This window comes from Excalfactoria chinensis, chromosome 4 (assembly GCF_039878825.1).
Source record: "Excalfactoria chinensis isolate bCotChi1 chromosome 4, bCotChi1.hap2, whole genome shotgun sequence".
In the NCBI taxonomy this organism is placed as follows: Eukaryota; Metazoa; Chordata; class Aves; order Galliformes; family Phasianidae; genus Excalfactoria; species Excalfactoria chinensis.
This window is the reverse complement of record NC_092828.1, coordinates 36,097,196-36,121,864: the sequence shown is the minus strand read 5'-3', so window position 1 is coordinate 36,121,864 and position 24,669 is coordinate 36,097,196. Positions and strand designations below refer to the sequence as shown.

At 44.2% G+C, this 24,669-nt stretch overlaps 1 protein-coding gene across 1 annotated transcript; it reads right to left on the bottom strand.

The window, feature by feature from the left end:
- Positions 1 to 166: 166 nt before the first annotated feature.
- Positions 167 to 24,402, bottom strand: FGF2 (fibroblast growth factor 2). The gene is made up of 3 exons (XM_072336457.1): positions 23,887 to 24,402; positions 5,751 to 5,854; positions 167 to 353 (listed from the first exon to the last, which is right to left on the bottom strand). The coding sequence occupies exons 1-3, from the start codon at positions 24,071 to 24,073 to the stop codon at positions 168 to 170; spliced, it is 477 nt and encodes a 158-aa protein (XP_072192558.1). The 5' UTR covers positions 24,074 to 24,402; the 3' UTR covers position 167.
- Between the last annotated feature and the right edge of the window lie 267 nt (positions 24,403 to 24,669).

Below are 24,669 nucleotides of genomic sequence, written 5' to 3'. Positions count from 1 at the left end.
GTTTACAGAGCACTATGAAGACAGGAAGAAACATTCATGTTTTAATCTTTCTGCAAAAAGTAGCTGATATCAGCAAATAACTGCTTCTATTCTTACTAGTTTGGTGAGGAGTAGGAAACTGCCTCTTAAAGTGTAGTGTGGCATGTGTTCAGAACCCGCCATGCAAATCAGCTTTTAGCAGACATTGGAAGGAAAAGGATAGCTTTCTGTCCAGGTCCAGTTTTTGGTCCAGGCTTGTACTGTCCAGTTCTTTTCAGTGCCACGTACCAATCAGAGTACTTCCGTGACCGGTAAGTGTTATAGTTATTAGATTCCAAGCGCTCAAAAAAGAAACATTCTTCTGTTGCACATTTCTATAAAAGAAAAAGAAAGGGATTATTGGTACTTCACATTGATACCACAACCCATCGGTTGGTCTGATTTCACGGGACTAACTTCTCATGACAGTAACTCAGCAGTACATTCAGTTTTAAGAAATCTGTATGAAATGTTTCACACTTAAAGAAAAATACAATTGCTGTTAACGTATTGTTTAAAACACTTATAAAAATTATTTTTACCTATGATTCATTAATTGTCTTTAATAAAGACAAGGCAGATTCTATTATGTTTTTGCTATGTAATTCTTTCTTCCTGCCTGCAGTTTAGTCAGGTGTAAGAAGAGCCGTGTTGACTGACAGATCCCAGCTCCCAGGTTGAACACATTCATATTCACTCTATTTTCCTACACTCGCAAGAGAGAAGATGCTCAGCTGCATTGAGCCCCTCAAAAGGTTGAACCTGCTTTAAACCAACAGTGTGACGGAGCTCCTTCCGCACATCTCTGCACTTGGTGGAAACCAACACTCCCCAAGGGCAACAACACTGAAGAGAATGTATCTTAATTTTCCCATGGTACCATTCATATCAGTGAGACCATTTAAGAAAAGTTCTTGCAATAGATGATACCCAATTCACAAGTTTCCTTGGATGCCTTTTATCCCCCAGTGGAGATAAAACCTGGCTAATGTAACTGTCTGGTACTTACAGCTCTTGACAGTCAAAAGAAAGTAGGCAAGTTTATTCTCTGTTTAACTGCAGTTGTCCTCATACCATATTCACATGAAGAAAAATAAAGAGATCATCCCTGTCAATCAATGATCTTGTTCCAATAGCACAAACATGCCAAATTTGCCTGCAGAACCTACACTTCAAGCAAGAAAAATACCCTCAATTAAAAGAGATGGATGAAGTTCACCGCTGCAATTAACTTACTGGGAGAGGGAGAGCATGGTTATACACAGTTACCCTGAAAAGGAGTTTGGGATGGCTGGGAGAAGAAAGAAACATGCAAAAACTTGGAGAGAAAACAGGAGATGTGAGGAAATTTCCTGTATGAGCAAGCAATTCTCAGCTACAGTCTTCTGGTAATATTCATGAATAGATGAAGAATCCAAACTAAGCTATTCCAGACTAAAAAAGTTGAGCTTGAAAGAACCAGACTTCACAGAGAACAGACAGAAATGCACACAAGAGGAGTTCACTCCTTACACATGCCCAGTTTCTGCAGCTACAAGCAATTAAGGCATTCAAATGCAGTCTATAATAAAGCAATCCATCTCCAAACATATGTCTTCAAGTATTGGCAATGAAAAATATAGCTCCTCCACTTCAACCATTTTCAGATAGGACTTTTGGCTTCTAAGGGAAAGAACTTGGAAGAAGAATACCCATCGTTAATTTCTCATTTTTATAAATGACAAATGTTTTTATATTTAAAACTGCATTAACCAAATGAATTTTCATGAGATTTACATTTTAAATAATCATTCTGAAGAATGTTATATTGTAATGCCTTTCAGCACAGCAGTGGGAGAACAGATGCATTAACCATCTCAGGCCCCAGTGATTTGAGTCTGAAATGGATTACAGGCAGCCTTAAGAGGACACAAAGACAACGCAAGAAAGAGCAGCATTTGGGAACAGCACAAAACTTGCAGCCCAATGTAGGTAAGTGCAGTACAGCTGCCCAAAGTGGAAACTGAAGCCTTGTGCTGGGCTGAGCCTCAGCTGCTACCAGCATGGGAAACCACAGTGAACCAAAGTGGGCACCAACAGTCTGGATACAAGTGAAAGGCAGCTTGGCACAAAGGCAACACAATCACAATTCAAATAAGCACATTCCTCCTATTAGGCTTCCTCATATTTTTCAGGTTTACGAAGAAAAATAGATTAATACTCCCCAGACAAACACATATTTATGCAGCTTGTGGATGTTATAAAAAATAATCACAGACTGGGAATAAAGCAACAAAAAATAAGATAATCTATTTCTTAAGTTGATTACTTGATTAAGATTACTTCGGTGCCACGTGGTTTGCTCTGGGCACCGAAATCCTCATTTTTGCACATAGCTTACCTGGCAAATATTCTCGTGCCACAATTCTGATCCCTGACACTAAAGGGAAAAACATCCCCTCGGTCTGGCAGATCCTGCCTGATCACAGCTAAACCACATCATCGTGACTCTACTGACAATTAATTTGTTGTGAAACAGGAAAATCAGTCAAAAATTTAGTTCTCCCTTTCACAGGAAATTTTGAGACGTTTCTTCATAAAATGAAATAACCAGAAACATTTGATGCCATAAAGTGAAACCACTTTAGTGTCATTAAATGAAACTAGAAAGACAAAATAAAGCACAGTAGCCATATCAGATGTGAAACATTTTGATTTTGCCATTAAAAATCTGACGGAGTTCTGAAAAAATATTCCTGAAAAGACATTCTTGGTTAAAAGAGCAATTTCCAAGGAAGGCATTAGATCAGCTGTATCCATCTCCAGCCATCTCCTCCACTGACCAGACCAGTAAGCATCACCACACTCCCACAACAACAGGATCTGTTGGCAAACAGAGGGCACACAGCAGCTTAATGGAAAGCCACATCTAGATTTCAAGACAGGAATGCAACCCACCATGCAAAGCACCCCTATAAGAAGGAAGATGCTGGCTAAGCAAGAAATCACCTAGCAAAACTCAAACTAGGCACAAAGACACAAAGAACCCAACTGGAAGAAAGGCAGGGCTGAATGATGGCTTTCAAACAGATTTGTGACGCTGATGGTATATTTATTCAACATTACAAATAGACACTTGACACTGGAAAGTAACGAGAAAGAATAAAGAAGACCGACATTAAAAAGCATTTACATAAGACCAGCACACCTAGCCGATGTCACAAGGGGTTACAAGGCCTTAAAATGTTTCACACATTAAAAATCTGGCTCGCTCAACAAAGCAAGAGGCAAGCACCGATAGAAGTGCCTGCAATTACAAAAGAGCCAAACATATCCATAGATAAACTATGTAAAGTGATGCTCAACTTAGTGTGCATCTGTGCAATACCAAAGAGATCCTTAATGGTGGTATCTCAAAAAACCAGGTCCTGAAAGATGGGCATGCTGCTAGCTGTTGAATCACTTGGCAACGTACCGATGCCTGTGAACAAAACTGAACAGGGAAGGAACTTGGGCTTAGGCTGGTTTACTGGTGACTAAGAAGGTGATCAGACAAGGAAAAAATACAAAAAACAAAAATAGAGGAAATAGCCTGCAGTTTCACCACAGAAATTTGTGAAGGCCTCGTAATGTTGAGGGGTTTAATGTTCTTCCTGGGAACAAATCTATCTTTCAAATGCTGTCGTAATTGGAAAGTATGCTACTCAAAACTAGCAGTGGAAAAGCACAGAATACCGGAATAGAGAATCAAACAGCTGCTTAGAAATTAAAGCTCGACTGTATTTTTAAAGGAATACCCAAAGATCTCAGCAGATACAAATTCACGTGCACTGATGAGATCACTTCAGCACAAACATTTCCAGAACGCGCTCTTACAAAGCTGCTCAAACAACCCTCCCCAAACTGAAAAAGAAATGCTGGCAGTTACGCACAGTTCCACAGCCATGTTTGCAGGCAGAAAAGAGCAGAGGCGCAACTGGCCACTAGCTCACAGAAATCCTCATGGAAAACAGGGCTTGTGCTTCAGAGAGCAATCGCAGAACTGCAGAAATGGTCATTAGATGTGAAACATGGGCTGGATGAAGAACAAAACCTACTTAGAGCAAAGAGTTTTCTCCTATGAATAGCAAACCTGAAGGGTTGCAGGGAGCAACGTTTGCAGCAGACGCGATTCAAGTAACAGCTGTTTCCAAAACCACCGTGCATAGCTGCAACAGAGGCTCATCCTACAAAGAAGGACACAATCAAGAGCCACTGTGCAACAGGAGGCTGGAAATCCCAAATACAAACACAGCCAACTGCTCGTCATTTTACAACTGATGCCAAATGTTTACTTTGACCATTCCCTGCTGCTTAGGCTAAGGAGGGCAATTTGAACAGGAAGCAGAACACCAGCACGCCAGTACCACAGGAAATTCCCAATTATCCTTAATACAAGAATAGCACAGCGGACTACTATTCACATTTTCTTCAACTGATCTGTCAAAACATCCAAATAAATAACACTGTAACTTGAAACGGGTTATTTAACTATATTCCCAGGCATAAACAAAACCTGTTTGGAGAAGCAAGAGATGGCGCGCTGCGTGGCTGAGACACACACACAAAGCTGTTGAAATGTTCTGTTTGCCTTTGGACTGATTTCACTTCAGCAGGGACTGCACCGACAAGTGACTTCTATAGCACTTCTTCTGGGCCTTTCACTAGCTGCCATTCAGCTGGGGTTAGGAATTCACTTTATCATTAACATCTGCTCCCAGTGGTGTTAGCTGGGATACAGAATCCAAATATGACTATTTTTAAGACACCAAAAGCATCAGAGCTATTACAAAACTGAAACTCCAGTGGGATGCTCCATGGCGGTATTTCACTGGACATAACCTTTAAAGATCATCTGAATTCAAAGTTATGGACAAGAGACTAGTTTTTTTTCTTGCATAGGCTGCTCAGAGAGCTACGGAGGTTCCACCTCTGGAGGTGCTCAAGACCAGGCTGAATGGGGCCCTGGGCAGCCTGAGCTGGTGGGGGGCAACCAGCCCACAGCAGGGGGTTGGGACTGAGTGGACTTTGAGGCCCCGTGCAACCCAACCCATTCTGTGATCCTACAGTTTACAGCCTCTATTTAAGATTTAGGCCTTGGAGATTCTGCTAAACAGACTGGCTGCAAAACACAATTAAAAATCAATATGATAGCAATAAAAAAATAATAGAGTTTAAATATAAATTAGTGCTAATAAACTAGTTTTAATAAACTTTTATTTTTTAATTCTATCATAACATTGGAAAAAAATGTTTTTCTTGCCAACTCACCAGCTTGGAATTGTATGTACTAAGAAAACCTTGATTCCCTACGAAAAGGAGAATGAGAAAGCAATACACACAGGCTACTGCCAAAAACATCAAAGTTTTGTACAAGCTGGCTTTACCTTCTACTTTAAAAGGGTCTTTACCATCACTTATGTGAAAGGAAGCTTGAGAGGAAAAAATTACTCTGGAGGAAAAAAAGGGAGAACGTTTATTCTTTGTTTGTTCACATCGTTTCCTTCCCCACACATTCAGTCTGACTTCTCCCCCTTAGACAGTGCCAGTCCAGTTAAATTCTTCAGCATGCACTGCTGCTTGTATGTAAGCACAGAAATCTCTCTTAATTGACACAAGTTTTTCTGAGCTAATTTCTCCCCGATACATCGCACAGACTGAAAAGAGAACCTAGCAATAAGATACAGAGAGATGCATTAAGAAATGCTGCTTACCAGTGCCAGCAATCTGCCATCCTCCTTCATAGCCAGAAAGCGGTTTGCACTTACACCTTTGATTGATACCACTCCTCTTTCTTCTGCTTGAAGCTGCAGTTTGACTGTGAACAACAGGACAAAGTTATTATGAAAATGGCAACAATAAGGTACGTTATTCTCCTATACACATTTTACATGGAAGCAATTCAAAACAATATGAAGTATACAACTCCTGAAGCGATACTTCATGGCCCTGTCAGCTGCTTACAGATGGGAACTTGTTAATGTTCTTAGAGAGCTCTCTCTTAATGCTTATAGAACAGCAGCAGAGAGACTGTATGGTTAGGCTGCCAATGCTTGAAGGTGTGAGTATTGTTCTCTGGTTAAGGCTCAGGACTATGCAGCACTGTGCCTCTATGGGAGCTGCTAAACACCCCACAGGTTCACAGCACTGATGCACTTACGATGTGACCTCCAGCAATAAGCAAACAGGAAGAATGGCAAAAGTAGGCGACTGTAGCAAAGACACGAGAGATGGTGCTGTACAAATTAGGAACACGAAAGTGGATGCAATCCATTGAAAGAAACAATACCAAAGAACACCAGCAACCCTCTAAACAGTCATGATTTCTTGAAAGCCTGTAGGAACACAGGCACAGCATTTGCCTACTGATGACGAAACAGAACTAAGTCTGAACTGAGTTTTCTGGTACAAGTGAAACCCAGCAGTTCAGATTAACACAGAAACATTTTCCTCTTTACCTGCAGCTTGCCTCAAGATGTGAAGATAAGCATTTTTCTTTCCTTTTTCTTTCACAGTTCCTCACATCACCGCATTCAGAACGACAATTCGAGCCTTAAGTGGTTAAAATTACTGACGGTGGCCCAGGAAGTTTGCATATACACTGCATTTCTATCCAACTCCAACAAGAGTACCTGCGACACGCTAACTTACAGCCCAGAGCTCTCAGCCATTAGTACATAGGACTGAGAATCTTCTCAATGTCTCGGGTTATTGAGGTTCGAAAGAAATCTTAACACTGTGTTGGAACTTCCCTTCTGGAGAACTAGCAGAAGGTGAAACAGCAACATGCACGTTGTCCTAAGCCTCACCAGAGGTACTTTTCAATCCCAACCATTTCAAAACATCTCCCTCTGAAGATTCAACTCTGACTATTTAAAATGTCATTTGGAAAAGGTCCACACAGGTACAACAATCACTCTGGACTGCTCACAGCTCCACATGTGGTGCTCTCTCCCTCTCCCCTTGCCTTCAAAAAAAACCTAAGCCTTTCCTCGTGGCTCTGCTCCATGGAGGTCTCACCTGAGCAATACAGTTTTATCTGATCTCTGCTAAAAAACGAACACAACCATCTCAGTAACAGTTCCCCAAATCCCTACTTGCCCTCTGTTCTGGACGGCCACTCCTGCCAGACAAAACTGGACCTGCAAAGCCCCTTGGCGCACAGAAGCAATCCCAGATTTTCCTGTGCAGTGCTGTGCTTTCGCTCACAGGGATATTTAAGAGAACAGTATTTCCATGGCAGAAAGCAAGAGCATTGCAACACAGCCATCCACAAAATAAGGAAAGCAGAGGAATAGCTTCTGCCCTTCCTGAGGTACTTGGAGAAAGAACACTTCTGCCAAAGAATTGCAGCAGCTAAAGAAAGAACAACCAGTGTGTTGCAGGCTGCTATGGGTTACGTGCCCATCAGGTGTTAGAGTGAAGGACGTGACTCATCTGGTGCAAGATTTATTGGCGTTTCCAAAAACCAACTGGACTGAAACTCTGTTTTCATCCCAGAAATTACTTTGGGAATTAGAGGGGGAAAAAAAGAAAGAAAAAAACAACAAAACCCAAAACATTTTGCATTAGAAAATGCAATAGAGAGAGATCTAACTGTGACAAAGCCCAGAAAGAGGAAAGACAGCTACACTTGGAAGTACCCAGCAATGGACTTGCATCAGTTGGGGTTTGCTGCTGAGAACCAGCACCCCCAACTCATGTCTTATATTGTAGGACAGCTATTGCAGCTTGGTGCGGTGAGTCTGACAGGCAATTCCTTTACGCAAGCCTCATGCGCCCCTCTGCTCTCATTAAGTGTTATCGGCTCTTCTATTTAAAAATATATTAGAACTATAAAGCTTGACCCTCTAGCCCACAGAATAAATGTCTGAAGCAACAGTGAGGTTTGCAGTGGAAGCATCTCCCAGGATTCTGAGGGTGGCTCATTCGACCTTTTGTTTTGGGGAGAAGATTTTGGAGTCCAAATGGAAAATCTCTTGTTTTACTTCTGCTTTTCTGAAGGAAAGGACTCAAAACATTCTAATAGTGAGAATGCCAGGAACATGAAACCTTTGGGAAAGCTGTCACAAACTCTTCTTCAAGCATTCCATCGGATTTTATACATGTACCTGCAGACACTGGGTTTACAATGACTCCTCTAATTTTCATACAGATGTGAAGCCAAATTAATACAAATCCTACACTATAAAGAATAAGTGGGTTGTTATGGATTATGTGCCTGTTGCCATTTCACACAAATAAAAACAAACATCAATAACCAAGACCTTTCCAATCACTAATAGCCCAAGACTTCCAAAGAACAGAGAATGCTCAGCTTTGATAAAAAGACAGCCAAAACGCTGAATTTCACCCCAGAATCCAGTACCCAAAACACAGCCCTCCCTGCATTAGGCCAACATTGATCTGAGAGCAGCTTCGAGCAGGCTCCATGTAACACCCCGCCTTTGGGAGAAGCTGGAGAGCAGGGAAGTGCTCTGTACAGGGACTGGGGTGAAAGGGACTTGTGAGGTGTGCCCAAACACACTTAATAAGGAACAGCTGTGTCAACCATCTGAAAATCAAGGTGATGGGGTTTAGCTGAACAGAACTTCATGTCGATCCATATCTTTTGTGGCCCTTCAGTCACCAACAGGAACTGCTGAAACATGAGCCATCGTTTTAGATGCATTCGTAACATTTGTTTGTAGTGTACTTGAACCTCAAAACCATGAAAACCTTTGGACATGACGGTGGATAATCATGAGACGTGACAGTATTCGCCCCACGCCTTAAAACCGCTTTCACCAGCTGTTTCCCCTTGACAAAACGTAGGTCATTTAGTCAAGAAGTTTGTAACCCAAGGAAGAAGCACAGAACACCATCTAACAGCTAATTGTGAACCCAGGGGCCAAAAGGGTGTGTTTTCCCAGTTATTTCCGCAGTCCTTTGGGAGGGCTCCTCCAGCACAACACAATGTACGTACACGCTCCGCTATTCGCGTTCACTGCACACCCTTTAGTTTGTGGTGAATGCCACAAACGAGGTTTGGTGGCAACAAAGGACTCGGCACACTGAGCAAATGTCTTTGGCTGAGTCACCGCAAGGTTATAAAATACACAGCACTCCCATCCCAGTTGTAACCTACATGACCTTTATTACAAAGAAATATTCACTACTGCTAATATGACTTCCTTTTGCATTTCTCCCTAATAAAGTGAAACATGATCACCTTCCATTTGTCTACCGAGTCAGAAGAAATGAAGTGAAAGATGGAGAAATTTCTTCTCATACCACAATAGAAACTGTCAGGAAGAGGGATAAAGTGGTATCTTCATGTAGATATAAAAAGGGATTATAAGAGATGAATGGAAGAAAGATAAAGTTAAGACAGTGAACTATAATTAGGAGATTAATTTGAGGCCATCTTCTGCAGCAGCCTTCTCATACTTAAAGACAGGATTACAGAAGTATCCTAAAATAAAGCCCTCCTTGTTCCTGTGCTTTGCATGATCACAAAACTTGTACCTGGACAAAGGAATTGGTTCACAAACCACAAAATATGGCTGCAACACCATGGCCCGTTATACTACAGCGATGACTTCCCAGCAGGAAAGAGTGCTGGCCCAGGAGCTGCAGCACTAGATATAGAAAGGTGACATTCTCAAACACAATTAAATTAATAATAAATATTTACTGCCCTTGGGACAGAATGTATCCAACAAATTTTTATACCAGAAAGTTGCTATGATTTTGTTGAGTTTCCTTTGTTGTTGTTTTTAATAATAAATACATGCTTTTGTTTATTTGTTTAGGGGAAAAAACACAACACAAAATACCCGGCTCAAGAGCAAGAAGCACTGAAAGTGTTCCAGGCAGAGGGAAAAGAAACATGATATAAAAAGGCACATGACAGTAATAAAAATATATATATATTATTATTAAAATTTACAAATCTGTTTGTCATCTTCTTGAACTGCAAAGTGCTTTCAAAGAGGACTACATCCAAATTCTTTCCTCAGCTGCTAATTGAGAGCAGCACATCCAACCTCCAGAGTGTGGGAATTCTACATCTTATTGGCAGCTAAGCTGAGAGAGCTCAGGTCCACATGCTGATGCACACAGCACTGACTGCAGCACCGTGCTCCTGCCCTGCAGTCAGCAGAGCCCTGCAGGCACTCACGGCACCGCTGGCCTGTTGCACAACAGTCTGCAGCTACACCACTGACATGACCATCCCTCTTACACAGGATACACGGCTAGGGCAGATCTACAGGTCAAACTAGCCAGCGTGTTTGAGAAAGAATGATAAATGGGCATTTATTTCACCATTAGGAAAGGCTCGTCTAAGAATGAAAGCTGAAAAGTGATATTCAATAGCACTGTGGCTGGCAAGGTTTCCATCAGATCTGTAACCAACTGCATCTTTCCCACGCTTTCCTTGAGAGCTTGGAGAAGCATTTCCAACTCAGTTTTGCGTACTCCAGTAGAGGAAAGAATTTTACGGCCAAGTAGCACAATGCAGACAGAGCAGACGCCTGCAAACGTGGAGGACGCAGAAACTCTGTATGTTTTCCAGAAGGTCTTCTGTTGACATGAATGCCAGAACTGAAGAGTTACATGCACAGAGAAAACTCCAAGGTCCTCTAACAGCTCTCCTAATCCAGCAAAGGCTTCATACGGGCCCAGACCAAAAAACGCTACGCTGACTTAAATCATCCCAAATGGTTTTATCGTTCTGCATCATAGAGGGTTCAGCCAAAAACCTCCTAGAAAATGGGCTTATTTAGAAGATCTTGGCAAAATCTAGAAATCTAATGTTTTAGAATGGGAGAGCTAAAGGTTTTGCCTGGGGCAGCAGCTGTGCGCGAGGGCACGCACTGCAATTGCACTCACTCACTGCAGCCATGCCAGAGTATCACAAAGGAGGAGGGAAAGCAAGGATCAGAGTGGGGAAAAAAGGTGGCAAAAACACATGAAGAAAAAAAAAAGGAGGGACTTAAAGAGCAAGCTGCAATGGAGAAGGAGCAGAGTATGCTATACCCGAAATCACTGTGCTGCAGTTCAGGGAAGTGGGATTTGAGATGTATAAGCCATGTGGAGAAGCATCTTTTTCCTACTCCTGCACAAGGAAGTGGGAAACTTACTTACTACGTCTGAAATCCTGAAGTATGTATATGCTGTGAGCTCTCGATTTTGGGTACTCTTGCACAGCAAAGGAAGGAGGGATAAAGGCTTAAACTACACTTGCACTATCGCTGACTTAGTGAAAATCACTACAAGCGGATCTCAGTACAGACACAGCCACGCTCTCATGGGATTCAGGTCAGGTGAGCCCCTGCCTACCCCAGCTCAGGGCCCGTCACCCTACGGAGAAAAGCCCACCACCCAATCTCATTGCAGTCAGCCACCCAAGCTAAACCTAAGCTCGCAAGGGCTCACCAACGTGCCCTGCAGCCATACCCGTTGCTGCTGTAAGGCAGACCACTGTCCCCACGCCATGCACATGTGTTTCAGCTCCGCAGTGTTTTCTTTCTGCACTGAAATGTTGCTTCCAGTGCTGAAGCAGGTGATCCAGATGTCTGCTGCCAGTGCACACAGCTCTGCATTTTCATGCTTCTCTCACTCTCTCTCTCACACACACACTCTTAAGACAGTGGCTCTTTTCATGACTGCTGTAACACCCTCATTAAATCCCTGCAGGAATGTGATGAGAAATACATTTTACCATGAGGAATCCCGGCCTCCAAGCACTGACCAATTCCAAGAGATTATATGCATGTTGTGAACATCTCAACAGCAAATGCAGAATGCTCGGACACAGCAAAAAACAGAGCAGCTTACAGTCCCTGGAAAAAGAGAAGGAACTTGATACTGCTTCAGGCCGTTTGCACTAATACACAGCTGCTTTATTGGAACTGGAAAGGTCATCAGCCACGCACCTTGGTTTACAAGAAGGGAGAGTTTCTGTACCCCTGAAAGCCCCAGGCTGCACGTCCCTGGATCAATGACTGTGTTACTGCAGTCTCTGCTACGGAAAAGAGAAATCCAAGCCAAAGGCTCAGGGCCCATCTCCAACATATTTGCAGAGGCCCTGTAAGGAAAACCCTTCCACAAGGCCCCCGAATGACACTGCTGCAGAGCTGCTGCGCCAGCTCCACGTTGGTCATCCTCTGCAGTTCCATGCCTGCAGAAAATAGCAGGGCAGCAACACTCCACAGCCTTGCTGCTACGGAGGCAGAACAAATCAGAAATGTGAAGTTCAGGAAAAAAATAATAATAATTAAAAAAAAATAAAATAAAATAAAAAAGGAGGGAAATAACAGTTGCTGTTTTGCTAAACATAACACCCTCCAAGTTCCCACTCCTGCACGCTGTGTAGCTGGAGCTGACAATTCCTTCATGCTTGGGGCAACTCCTATTCCCAGCCAGGTGTCCAGCAGGACACAGTTGGCTCCACTTGTTCCACACACCGAACGTCCCAGACCTGGGTGCTGGCTCAGAGACAGACGTGCACGCACACACGCACACTAACACCTCCACTATGGCATTTCCAGAGAACTGCCCTGTGCGTCAGGGATCCAGACCCCATTGAGCCAGCAATGCCTACCAAACCAGATCTCTAGCAATCAGAAACACCCTGGGCTGTGTTTCTCCCACATGTTGCACATTTATGCCCTCTGCTAACTGACAGACTTTGCACCCAAGGTACCTCCAGTCCTGAGACTGCAAACGGGAAACACCACTTTGCTTGCTTTCTGCACGTCCATTGAAAACAACAGTGCCATCAGCAGAACTGCTAAAGTACACGCTGCCCAAACCCCAGGACAAAAAGCAGCAAGCAGGCCCCAGCAGAAGAGGTGGTCATTTCATAAACAAAAACCACTGAACAGCAGCAACAACAACAAAAATAATGAAGCAAAGTGCCACACTAAGAAACAGTGAGTCACGCACCCATACAAAGGCACATTTCTTTGCTTTTGCATGACAGCATTCTAAGTGTGTCTTTTTCCTTTTTGCCAGCCAGAGGCATAAAACCGCTTGCAGACAGACCTAAGGTCTTTAAAATGTAAACATCCACAACTAAAATACACACTTCTGGAATACAAACACTTTGAAAAGTTCCTGCTGCACTTAAAACGCAGCACGAAGCACTGAGCAGAGTAACAAGAAGTACCAGCTGACGAAGCCAGCCTCACCGCCACTCACTGGCTTCAGGGGCTTTAGTCAAAGTACAAGAAACACTGGATGTAATAAATACATTTCCCTATTTAGCTTCTCCTTCTGTTATAAATTATATCTTAACTCCAGTTCCTACAAACATCCAACTCCACCTAATGAACACCTATCAACTCAGCAGTCCTCCTCAGGAAACATCCATTGCTGACTGCAGAGCATCCTCAGATGCTCCCCATACGCTGGATGGCACAGAAGTCATTTGAGAATAACATAACGCACACTGTTCTCTAGCTACAGCCAGGCTCTGCCCTCCTTGCCTCTGTACCCGCATGTAAGATGCACACAGCAGCAGTTCTCCACTGCACTTCTCCAATGCAAGCAGTTTGCACAGACTGCACCGGCAAACTTCAGTGAGTGCTTTGAAAGTTAAAAGCACAGCAGCTTCCGTGTTCTCTGACAACACACAGCCGGGGTACTTCATGCTGCTGAGTCAAGTTACAGAGCGATTGCTCGGCATTACATGAGGAAATGAAGTGTCAGACACTGCAAATACACCTTCCTATACAACATTCCTAAATCCCTGCTTGCACGCAGCCCCCTGATCACTGCAGGGGAACCAACTGCATCGCTTTGTCAGGAGGTAAGAACCAGGCAGGAAAATTCACCAGTTTTACAAAGGATCTTAATTCATTACTGAGTACCAGAGACAAAGCCCAGCCTCTAAGTGCCAGTAGCTTCACCCAACAACTTGATCTACAACAGTACTTGAGGGCTTCATTAACAAAACCATATGCACATACACACATGGATTCTCAGACGTGCCGTGCACGATCTGCTTTACTGAGAGTAAAGTAATCCTTCACATTTCTTCCAACTGCTTTCACATATTATTCACAACAGTAAGCAGTAAAAAATAACCGCTTCCTGTTCTTCGGCTTTAAAACAAAGCTGCTGCAGCAATCCAACCATAACATAATGCCACTGCCTGATAGCAGAAGGCACATTTGGAACTTGCAGAATTTAGGCTCTTTACATTTATTGCACGTTCCCTGGTATCTTTACAGCTATGCAGTTTCTCGCATGCAGCAAAATGAACACGCACAAAAGCAGGAACAACCTGAGACAAGGCAAAGAGCACTCCTCTAAAGACAAAGAAGGTAGAACATGTTACATTGAAAAGGTATTTTTCAGCACAGTAACTACAGGAGAGTATGGTGCTGTAGGAATGTTGGAGCACTTGGAGAACAGTCAGATAAAAGGACAGGCCAGCACCACAGCGGTGTGAGATTGCCAGCCCACAGGATGGCTGTGGAGTCTGCAGGTGAAAAGGAACAGCTGGAGAGCCTGAAATACAGTGGTAAAGGGGAACTGTGGCATGCAGGGTGCTAGGAGGACATGGAAGGAGGAAGAAATAACAAAGTGCTGCTGAGTAGAACTGACTGCTCGGGATCTTGCCAAAAGGTGAGACAGTGACCATGGCAGCTTTGCACTTCTCAAATTTTCAGTACCAACGAGACGACAGCTGATCAGAATCAGTTACCAGGTCTTTAATAAATATCGATGCAAAGGCAATTTAAAGCAGCCAGAATCCGTACGCACACACACAGCATTTCACTGGTGCCAGTTTACTGCAAGGACAACGCAAGGTCAACATTAAGCCCGGAGACTTACTTCATCTTCCGTCTAATTTATCCCCTTCCATCAGGCCACGTATCCACCCTGCACTGACATTTAAATAACGCACCCACAGGGGAGCAGCGCAGGCTGTGTGCATTAAGGCCAACGAAGGACAGCAGCTGTCAATCACTGCCAACTCAAAACAACAGCCAACTGGAATCATCACTAACAGCCCGACTTTGCTTGAATGCAGCCTTGGTCCCAAATAGGCTGACTGTGAGGAGGCAGACGGCACACACCATAGGGCTCAGCCTACGCTGGGGAGCCAATAACCGGGGTCTGCAGGGCCACATGGAAAGGGATCAGGCCATCATCATTTCTCTGTCTTCCAACTGCATTTTCTTCTTGGCTCAGACCTTAATACATATTACAAACAATACTGACCCATGTTATTAGAGTTTAATCACTGAAATGCAGTCTTGCTTACTCTTCCATTTCAAGTAATAACACCTTACAATTGCTTGCACTAACTCGAACACAGATGGTTAAATGCTCTGGAAGAAATTTCTTCTTGAAGCTGAAAAGCAAACAAAATTTGGACCGCAGTAAATTAAAACTGGAAATGCAGGACAGTTTTGTATTTTTCTGCAGCTTTTAAGAATCCTGCATTTCCAAAGACACGAGCACTGTGGGCCTTTCTCCCTCAGTTTTCCTGTATAAGCTACATTAGTATCAGTAAAACATCTGTAAAACCATCAAGTGAATCTTTCACATCTGCATACTCAAGAGACAAGGCCAGATGGACATTTAGCTGTTCATCTCAGTTACTTCACCAAAGCTAGAGAAATCTAATGAGCAAAATCCCTCTACTACTTCCCCTTCACCAGAAGCTGCTCTGCCCAACAAGTCTGTGCAGCAGGATACCCTAAAAGACCAGCAAACAGAGATGCCAGCCCTTCTCCATAAATACTCCACATAGCCTGCATTCACTGCTTTTCCACGCTAAAATACACATTCCTGTCTATTTCCATCTCTCTTGCCATAGGTATCAACAGCACTCAGGGAAGTATTGCACAAAACTACTCTCCGGGTGCAATCATCTGCTTCCAGAGTCAGAGCCAGTCTTCCCCAGAGCTGCTGGACCATGCTAACACTCACTGTAATATAGTACTAAAATTACTATTCTAAGCTGTAATAAACTATAGGTGACAACTGCATGGACTGCATCAGAAGTGTTCCACGGTAGTTTGTGTAAGATGACCTACCCCCAGCTACATAGATACCATCTCAGTTATTTATCCTCTCCAAACCATCCATCAACCAGGATACTGTACCTTGTCCTGCACTGTAACAGGTGAGATGGTTCAGGTCATGGCAAAAGATGGGTTGTGACATCAAACCACCAGCAGCTGGTGAAACAGGAATGTTCCTCCCTAGCCCACACTCCTGGCTGCACACTACCATCACCTCTCACACCAGCTCTGGCACTTTCTGTGACGTCTTGGGGAACTGATTCAATGCAATAAATCAAACAGAAACTATCGCAGAGGAAGGGAGTGAGAGAACAAACACATTTCTGCCAATTCAGCAAAAGAAACTATCTGGCCCTTTGGTGAACTCGGGGCTAGAAGTAATTCCAACTACAGCACAGCTGAAACTGGGTGGGGGGAAAGAGTAGAAGAGACCACCCCTTTTAGAAGCAGAGACTTGTTAGGTCAGCTGAAGCATCTAGCCAAAGGATTTTGGTCAGTCAGCACAGCAGGTGATGTTCAAATACAACACTGAAGAAGTATAAATAAATAAATGAAAGAAATGAAGGGCAAATTTGTGTAGACCCAATAGACTTGAATACTTATTCCCCAATGTCTAGAAACACCAAAAAATGATACTGCCTGCCAAAAATAACACCAGTGCTGGTCCCACCAGGAACAACAGTTGTTTCCCCAGAAGAGGGATACCAAGCACAAGCTGAGCTGCTGTGCCACCTAATTCCAGAGTCTGATGGATTTTGCCAGTACGCTTCAAAGTTGTAAGGATATCCTTTATCAGGACAAGACAATCACAATCACAGAAATACACCACCTGCAGAATAACAACAGAACAACTAATAAAACACATGGGTGCAGAAATGTTTCCAGATGGACACTGAGCAGGCTGGGGATCAGACTGGGTCACCTTGAGAGAAGGAATACCGTATACAATATTTCAGAGCCATGAGCATCAGTATTTCGCAGTGTACACATTCCAGTTGGAATCCTAGTGACTACTGTTTTATGAGATCCACTGAAGTCTCATCACAACCGGCAAGCTACAAGCTCCACAGTACGAGATCATTACTTGACATCATAACTACAAATGACTACAGAGTCTACCTCCCAGTTTGCCCTTTCTCCTTTGAATCACTCAAGAAATGTGGTTTCAAGCTTTAAAAGTCAAATATGAGTGATAATCTATATACAGGATCACTCAACCAGAAGTGTACCGTGGTAGTTTGTGTAAGACGACCTCCACCCAACTTTGTAGACATCATCTCATTTACACTCTCGGACAAGCATATCAGTGTCCAGTCAAATTCTGACCCTACCCTGAGGAAACAAAACAAATACATAAGATAATAATCCTGAAATGGCATCAGCACTCCAGACAGTCACCCTTTAAATATTTTTATGGAGAAGCCAGGAGGCAGAAGAAGCAGATGGGAACTCTGGTTTACCCATATATTACCACAAAATGCATTTTTGAAAGTGACAAATAATGAGAGCTGCTTCAATCTGAAATGCATGGTCTCGAAAGGATATTACTGAAGTTATTTGTTTTGAAACAGAATTTAAATGTAACCTCATTTCAGACTTTTGGGCTTCAAAAGTCATGCCATAAGCCTTTCAAATATCACTTAGTAAGGATACCCAATTCAGAGATCATGTGCAAGTATCCTTTTTCAGGAATAGGAACGAGCATTCTCAGGAAATCTTTTGTTTCTTTTTGAATTGAATTATACTAAGGTTACCCAGTCCATACTGGTTCTAGTAGGTAACTACACTAAGTATAAAGCCGCTGACAGTCAAAAAGCTCCACTGTTTCCAGGGTCACGCATCAGTAGCATAAGTGATCACCTCCCTCGTACTTTGAAACAAGAGATGATGGCCAGTGATCTGAGAAAGAATGTTAAAAAATTGTGATAATTAGAATATGAACTCAGTCTTCTTTTGGATAAACCATAAGTTATGGATGAAGGCATTGCTTCAGTTCTAACTGCTTAAACAAACGAGGAAACAACAGAAAATATTTTTCTAGGGAATAAAAAGGAAGAAAAAAGAGAACAAATTTTAGCTCAGGGAAAAGAAGCCCAGCAAATAAACTCTCTTTTTACGAGTTTCACTTTAACACATTAACAACTTTAAAAGCACAGAAGCCACTGGATAATTACACTTTTAAACTGTTTGCCATGTGTAATAAACTGAGGGAGATGAGTAGCTTACAGAAAAAAGATGTCCATGAAAAGATTAGGATTTAATTAATTAGTCTCTTGAGCTGGATTTTAAAAGATAACTAAATAGAATTCATGCCCAAACCTGCAGGTCCCTGTCGTTCAGAAAATACAGCAGGTGTGCGTATTCTGTGGACACTGAGAAAGAGATGAGGGTATTATTCTGGGCTTTCCCTGTGACTGCTAATTCAACTGCCCAAGCCAGAGCTTCACCCCCACACCTGACCACTCAGCAGTCTGTGCCCTTCGCACTGCTCTTGCTCTTGTTACGGAATGGAAGATAAACTTGAACATCTTCTTAAATCTTTTGCAATATACGCCAAGCACGTATTAAGGGGGGAGGGGAAAGTGGGGAGAAAGGGGGGAATAAAGGAGAGAAATAGAGGAAAAAACCCACAGCGTTTAATTTAATTAACTGCAATTTAGGTTATTTGTCTATCCAAAGAAATTGTATATATAAAAAAACAAACAAACACACATTACTAAAAAGTTTAAAAGCATTTTAAACTTATCTCTACCACAAGATAAACTTTTTCTCATGACCAGCTGCAGTTTCCAAGCATTTATTAGGAGCTGCCAGATCTGATTTGCTTGATGAGCGATTCTGGAATACGTGGCTCCATTTTATCAAGCTGAAAAATATCCAGAAGTCTTCATCACATCTTCACCAAACATTAGACTTGTGTAGCTGAAGGGTTTTACTGAAAGACTTAATCTACCTACCTAAGGGGATTTCACAAGAATCCGCATTTCTGTGACTATCTCCATGATTTGGCCATATGCAGCCAAAATACTAAATATTATCTGTATTTGCCGTTCAGCTCTGTTGGACATGAGTTGGGCTTCCTTTTTTTTGCTGTGAAAATGAATATTTAAGTACCATATAAGCACTCCCGATCTGTAAAGCCCATTAAAACAGTGATGGGCTAAATCCTGCCCTCTAGTGTACCTGCAGATGGCTGTGCTCTGATAACCTTCCACTCCTCAACCAGCCTCATCCACACCACGCAGAAAGCAGATGGGAGATGGGACAATTCACATCTCGCATTTGCCTCCCTCCACCTTCAGGGAGCCCCCCTTGCTCAGTCACACAGCTCTGGGGCAGGTAAGATGCACTAAAATCAGAGTATGAAGATTAGCATGCACGATAACAGAACAGAGAATAGCCATCTCTTAGCAGCACGCTTGTCCCAGTGTGCCCAGTTAACATAAGCAGTCTGCCTCTCACTTGATTACTTTACCTCATGGGACCATACAGGAAACATGGTAGTACTTTTGTGACAAAGTAAGCCAAGGACATAAAAGAGGCACATTCTCAGCATTTGGGTTTTTTTGTTGTTTGTTTTTGTCTTTTTGTATGTGGGCTACGGTACTCCATTCCTTAAATCGAGCTGCGTATGGGAAGAATTTCTGTAATGATCGTGTTGCAAAGAATCAGCATTTGACAAAACAGTCAAGGTCTGCGCAGTAGATCAAAGGTAATGCCAAATGTGCCCGTTTCCAGAGAGACTTCAGTAGAAGCAATAAATTCTGACATTCTGTGCCAGATTTCCTCTAAACAAATAGATAAATAAATAATCAATCTCTCACTTACTGCTAGGATTTGGAACAGGATGCCCTGTTAACAGTTCTGGCCACATCAGTGGGAGACCGAAATGGGAGAGGAGATGATCTGAGTCCTAAATAACTTACACACCCAGTTACATAAAACTAAGCATCGGGTACTGAACTGTTACACTGAAACGCTTCTTGATGTTCACCGAAACCTTTGTTTCTGACAATCACATCTAGCTGTCTTCCATTACCACGAGATTTTTACCTTCTTGACAAACCTGGTCAGCTCTAAAGTCAGAATACACTTAAACACACTCCTTTAAAAACTTCTAGAGTGTAATCGTTGAGTTTCATTTGCATCATGTGTAATATCTAAGAAGTGCTTATGGAAGGAACTTTCTTAAGAAGAAATGTTCCTGGACCAGCATTACCCTACTTTACATTTCCTTCAGATACTTCTGGAAAGGCAGCCAGTTACTGAGCAAAAAGAAGGTATTTCAGACATCTGCGGGGTTGATGGAGCTCACACTATTGACTCCCTTCCGAGTGCCAGACTGGAGCCTCATCACTTCATTAACAAGCGGACAAAAACAGCTCTGGATCCCCTCAGATGCCTTGTTTTATGCTCATGATGAAATAAGGCAGCTTAAAAAATTATGGAAATATACAAATGCCAACCATTCCTCAGTGAGGGAAGCTGAAGGGAAAACAGCTATGCTATTGGATATTCTCTAAAACGTATGGATACACGTTCCTTTTCCATTCCCCTTGCTTTTCTCTTTCACCAGCACTGTAGTCTCTTTGAGACAAACACCTCCCGAGAGCTTCTGAAAGCCCTTCCAAAAAAGACTGGGTTCTTGGTACTTTTCCCACAACATAAACCAAAAGTTGTTGATCAACAACAAGACGTGGTTTTTTGTTTTGCTTTGAGCAACAAAACTCTAAGAAAGCCTCTTCTGTTGTTTGTCTGAAATGTACCTCATGGAGGGGGAAAAAAACAAACCTCAACAGCAATCCCTAGGGTGTGTCCAAAGGGGCACTTTGCTGATGTCAATGCACGCACGCATTATGTGGCAATATCGGCCATTTCAGATGTATTGTCCAGCTTTTTCGCTACATGAATCATAAGGGTCCGCTCCTCCAGCACACAGGGCATGAACTTCCATTCCTTCATTTCACTGACGACACAATTATGAATAAACCATAGTGAATGGGATGAGTGTGAAACAATCAAAACGCCTGACACCGAGACATAAACCAGACTGTATACTTCTAACAAGCTGTCATTAGTACTCAAGGCAGAACAGAGGAGGCAAAAGAAGGACACAGATAATGGAAATGTGTTCATAGCATAAGCATTAGACTTTGGTCCGAAACATAGAGAGAGAGGCATTCACCTTCTAAAATACAAACTTCCTTCAAAAGTGAAAATGAGGATGTGCTAATCAGATGCTATTCTGTATAATCAGAATTGGAAGATAATCCCGAGTTGGAAGGGACCCATGAGGATCATCAGGTCCAACTCCTGGTTCCACACAGGACCAACCAAAAAAAACTGATTCATAAGAATAGCAGCTCCCACAGCAACCTCTCCTAATTGTCCTATAGTTAGTTTTCTAACCCAAATTCTCTGCAGTCATTATATTTGTTTTTTCATAACTATCTTACAAAACCTTTTATTTAATCCATTAAAAACCGTCAGTGCTTGAGGTGTGCATTTTCTTCGTTAATTTTTGAAGTCTTTTCACACAGTCCAGGATTTATGGCACTTCTTTGCCAGCCGTCACGCCAACGTGACCTGCCAGGCATACCACAGGATTTCAGAGGGACTTCCCTCGAGCAGCACTCACCAGGTCAGAGTTTAACACTGCGCATAGCTGCGCTGACTGACGTATTTACAATGAAGATGGCAGAGATGTGACCCACGTAATGTCTCAGCAAAACGCCTCGCTGACGCTTTGAGCGCTGACTTCTCCCTTTTCTCTGCTTCTGAGAACTGAGTGCTTCCAGGAAAAAGAAAAAAAGAAGAAAAAAAAAAAAAAAAAGGAGCTGTCTGATATCAAGGAGAGGAGGAGGGAGTGAGACTCAGAGCGAGTGCACAGCCTGACACCAGGGGAAGAGGGAGCAGCCTACAGAGGGTGGGCTCACCCCATATCTGCCCTCATCCCAGCCCATCAGCTGTACCTAGAAAGGAAAACAGCCTTCCAAGGGAAGGGTACAGAATGGAATCGGTACAGCAGTATCAATGCTGGAAAGATTTTCACCTGTAATTCACCAGTAGGAAAGCAGCATTCATCAGTTCTACTATCAGTAAGGCATAACAGGAAAAGAAAGCACATATTAGAAAGAGACAAGAACGCAGAACTAGAATTACTGTGGCAGAACATTAAGTAATAAAAAAAGAAGGGACAGCAAAGGCAAGCCCTACCATGAACAAGAAGGGCAGCATTCAGGGCAGCCCAGCCCAGCGAGCACAGAGCAGCATACAGGCTCACAGCTCTTTTCAGCACACAAAGCTGAAGTGCTGTATGAGGTGAGGACCAAAGAGCAGCATCCAAGACCTGGCTTCAGTATCCAATACATCCGAGTTGTCATCTCCCTCCGTGTCACATTTCCAGTAAATCCCCAGAGCTACTTCTAGGCATAAGATGACCTGTTTTATGAACCAATTATACTTATTTCCTGTAAGAATTTCCACATTTCCCAAACACAAAAGGCTAAAGAAAGCTGAATGTATTACTGTACTCGTTCCAGCACAGACCTGATGCAAACCTCTGGCTGGTAGGTGGTAAACCAGCACCACACTTTAGGCACAGACCTTTGAGAAGTCCAGGCCCAATGATTGACCCTGTTGTTCTGGCAGCAAATGTATTTTGTTACTACTCATGCAAACATTGAGTACATTTCCCTTTAAAACAGCATCTTCACTCCATCTGATGCCGAACGTTTCTACCAAAGGATCATGAAGTTGCACACCCTCAGAGTGAAATCCAACCTGGCAACACTGTTATCTGTGAACACTCTGTTGCAGTGCTTCTTTGGAATTCTAAGAGGAGGTTTTTCTGCAGAGGGTGAACATCCTAAACTGGAACAGAGCAAGAAGACTGAGAACTTTTTGTCACTTCTGCGTGCCCACACACCACTCTGGTCTCTATCATAGTATCATCATAGTATCATAGTATCGTGCGAGTTGGAAGGGACCTTAGAGATCATCGAGTCCAACTCCCAGGTTTCGAGCCCCCTATCACTAACACCATGGTCCCACCTGTGCAACTGTCACACAGAGGGCAGCTTGGAGCCAGGCAAAGGATCACAGTAACACATTTCACCTGTTTGCTGCTCTGCAGGTGGGGCACTGCCTGCTCAGGGTGCTCAGACCGTCAATCTGACAGCTAACCAGCAAATCCTTGTACCTGCTGCAAAGGAAACAGGCATTTCACAGACCTGATACCACATAAACAGGACCTGAGGGCTGACATGGAGCACTGGCCTTCGGAGCAGCCCCAGCACTGCCAGCAGCCTGCCCTGCTCGTTCAGGGTCTCCTCGGGACATGGCACAGGGGACAGGCAGCTGCTGAGGAACCACAGGATGCAGCTGCACCTTGTGTGCCCATATCACATTCAATCATGAATCACACTGTTCGTGGTTTTCAACCAGTGATACACTCTGATCAATATAAGCCCTGTTTATTTTAACGTTTACAGCTCTGTTCCTTACTACTCTAATAAGAGAATAAGAATACCTTTATTTGTGAGAACGTGCACCAGAAAAACACCAGCTTCCTGCTACCTATGGACAGCTGGCCCCCAAAGCCAGGAGCTAAGTGCCACTGCACCCACTTGAGGGCCACGCAAACTAGTTTTGACACTTCTGGGCGCGTAGGCAAACCGCGTGCACCTGGCGAGCCCTGGGGCACAGCGGGACGAAGGCGGGGAGGCTGGGAACAGCCGACCCGGGACACGGCAGCGGTGTCCGTGCAGCTCCGGGCACCGACCGACGCGCGGCACGGTCAGGGACCGGCCGGGTCACTCACTGTGCGGATCGCTCTTCTCGCGGACGCCGTCCACCCTGCCGTCGGGGTTGATGCGCAGGAAGAAGCCGCCGTTCTTGCAGTAGAGCCGCTTGGGGTCCTTGAAGTGCCCGGGAGGAAAGGCGCCGCCGCCCCCGTCGTCGGGCAGCGCCGGCAGCGTGGTGATGCTCCCCGCCGCCCCCGCCGCCATGCGCCGGGCCCCGGCGGCTCCCCGCCGTCCCGGGCCCCCGCCGGCCGCCGTCGCCAGCCCCGTGCGGGCTCGCCCCCTGCCGCGGCCGTCCAGCCTCGCCTCGGCCTGGCCCCCGCTCGGTTCCCGGCCCCTCGCGGCGCGGCCCGGGAGCTGCGCAACGCCGCTGCCGGCCGCCGGGATGGAGGCAGGAGGGCGGCGGGTAGAACGCGGCAGCTGCGGGCTCCCCGCGGCACCGGGCTGCCCCCGCCCCCGCCCGCCCCGCTCCACTCCGCGCCCGGGGGCCGGCCCGGGGGCGGGAGCCGCTGGCTGCCGGGGCACCGGGCGGGGGCACGGGGGTGGCGGAGCCGCTTCGGCAGTAGCGGGATGATGGGGCGAGGGAGAGAGGGCGGGCTGCGGGTCGGGCGGCGTTTCCCTTGGCTTTTAAGGGAGAATTAAATGGGAGAGAGTTGCGCGGCCGCTGTATTAAACTGCTTAAGAGCGAGATAATAAAACTTGCATGGCGCTGTTCGAATCCGCACGGTGACCACTATTTCACCACTGAGACAAACTCGCTCCGCTCCATTCAGTGGCAAACTGAGCACCTGTTACCTCCAAAA

Coding starts and splice junctions, on each gene's coding strand:
- FGF2 (XM_072336457.1), bottom strand. CDS start 24,073: ATGGCGGCGGGGGCGGCGGGGAGCATCACCACGCTGCCGGCGCTGCCC. Junction 5,855..23,886: donor CGAGAAGAGCGATCCGCACA/GTGAGTGACCCG, acceptor TGTTGTTCACAG/TCAAACTGCAGCTTCAAGCA. Junction 354..5,750: donor ATGGCAGATTGCTGGCACTG/GTAAGCAGCATT, acceptor TTTCTTTTATAG/AAATGTGCAACAGAAGAATG.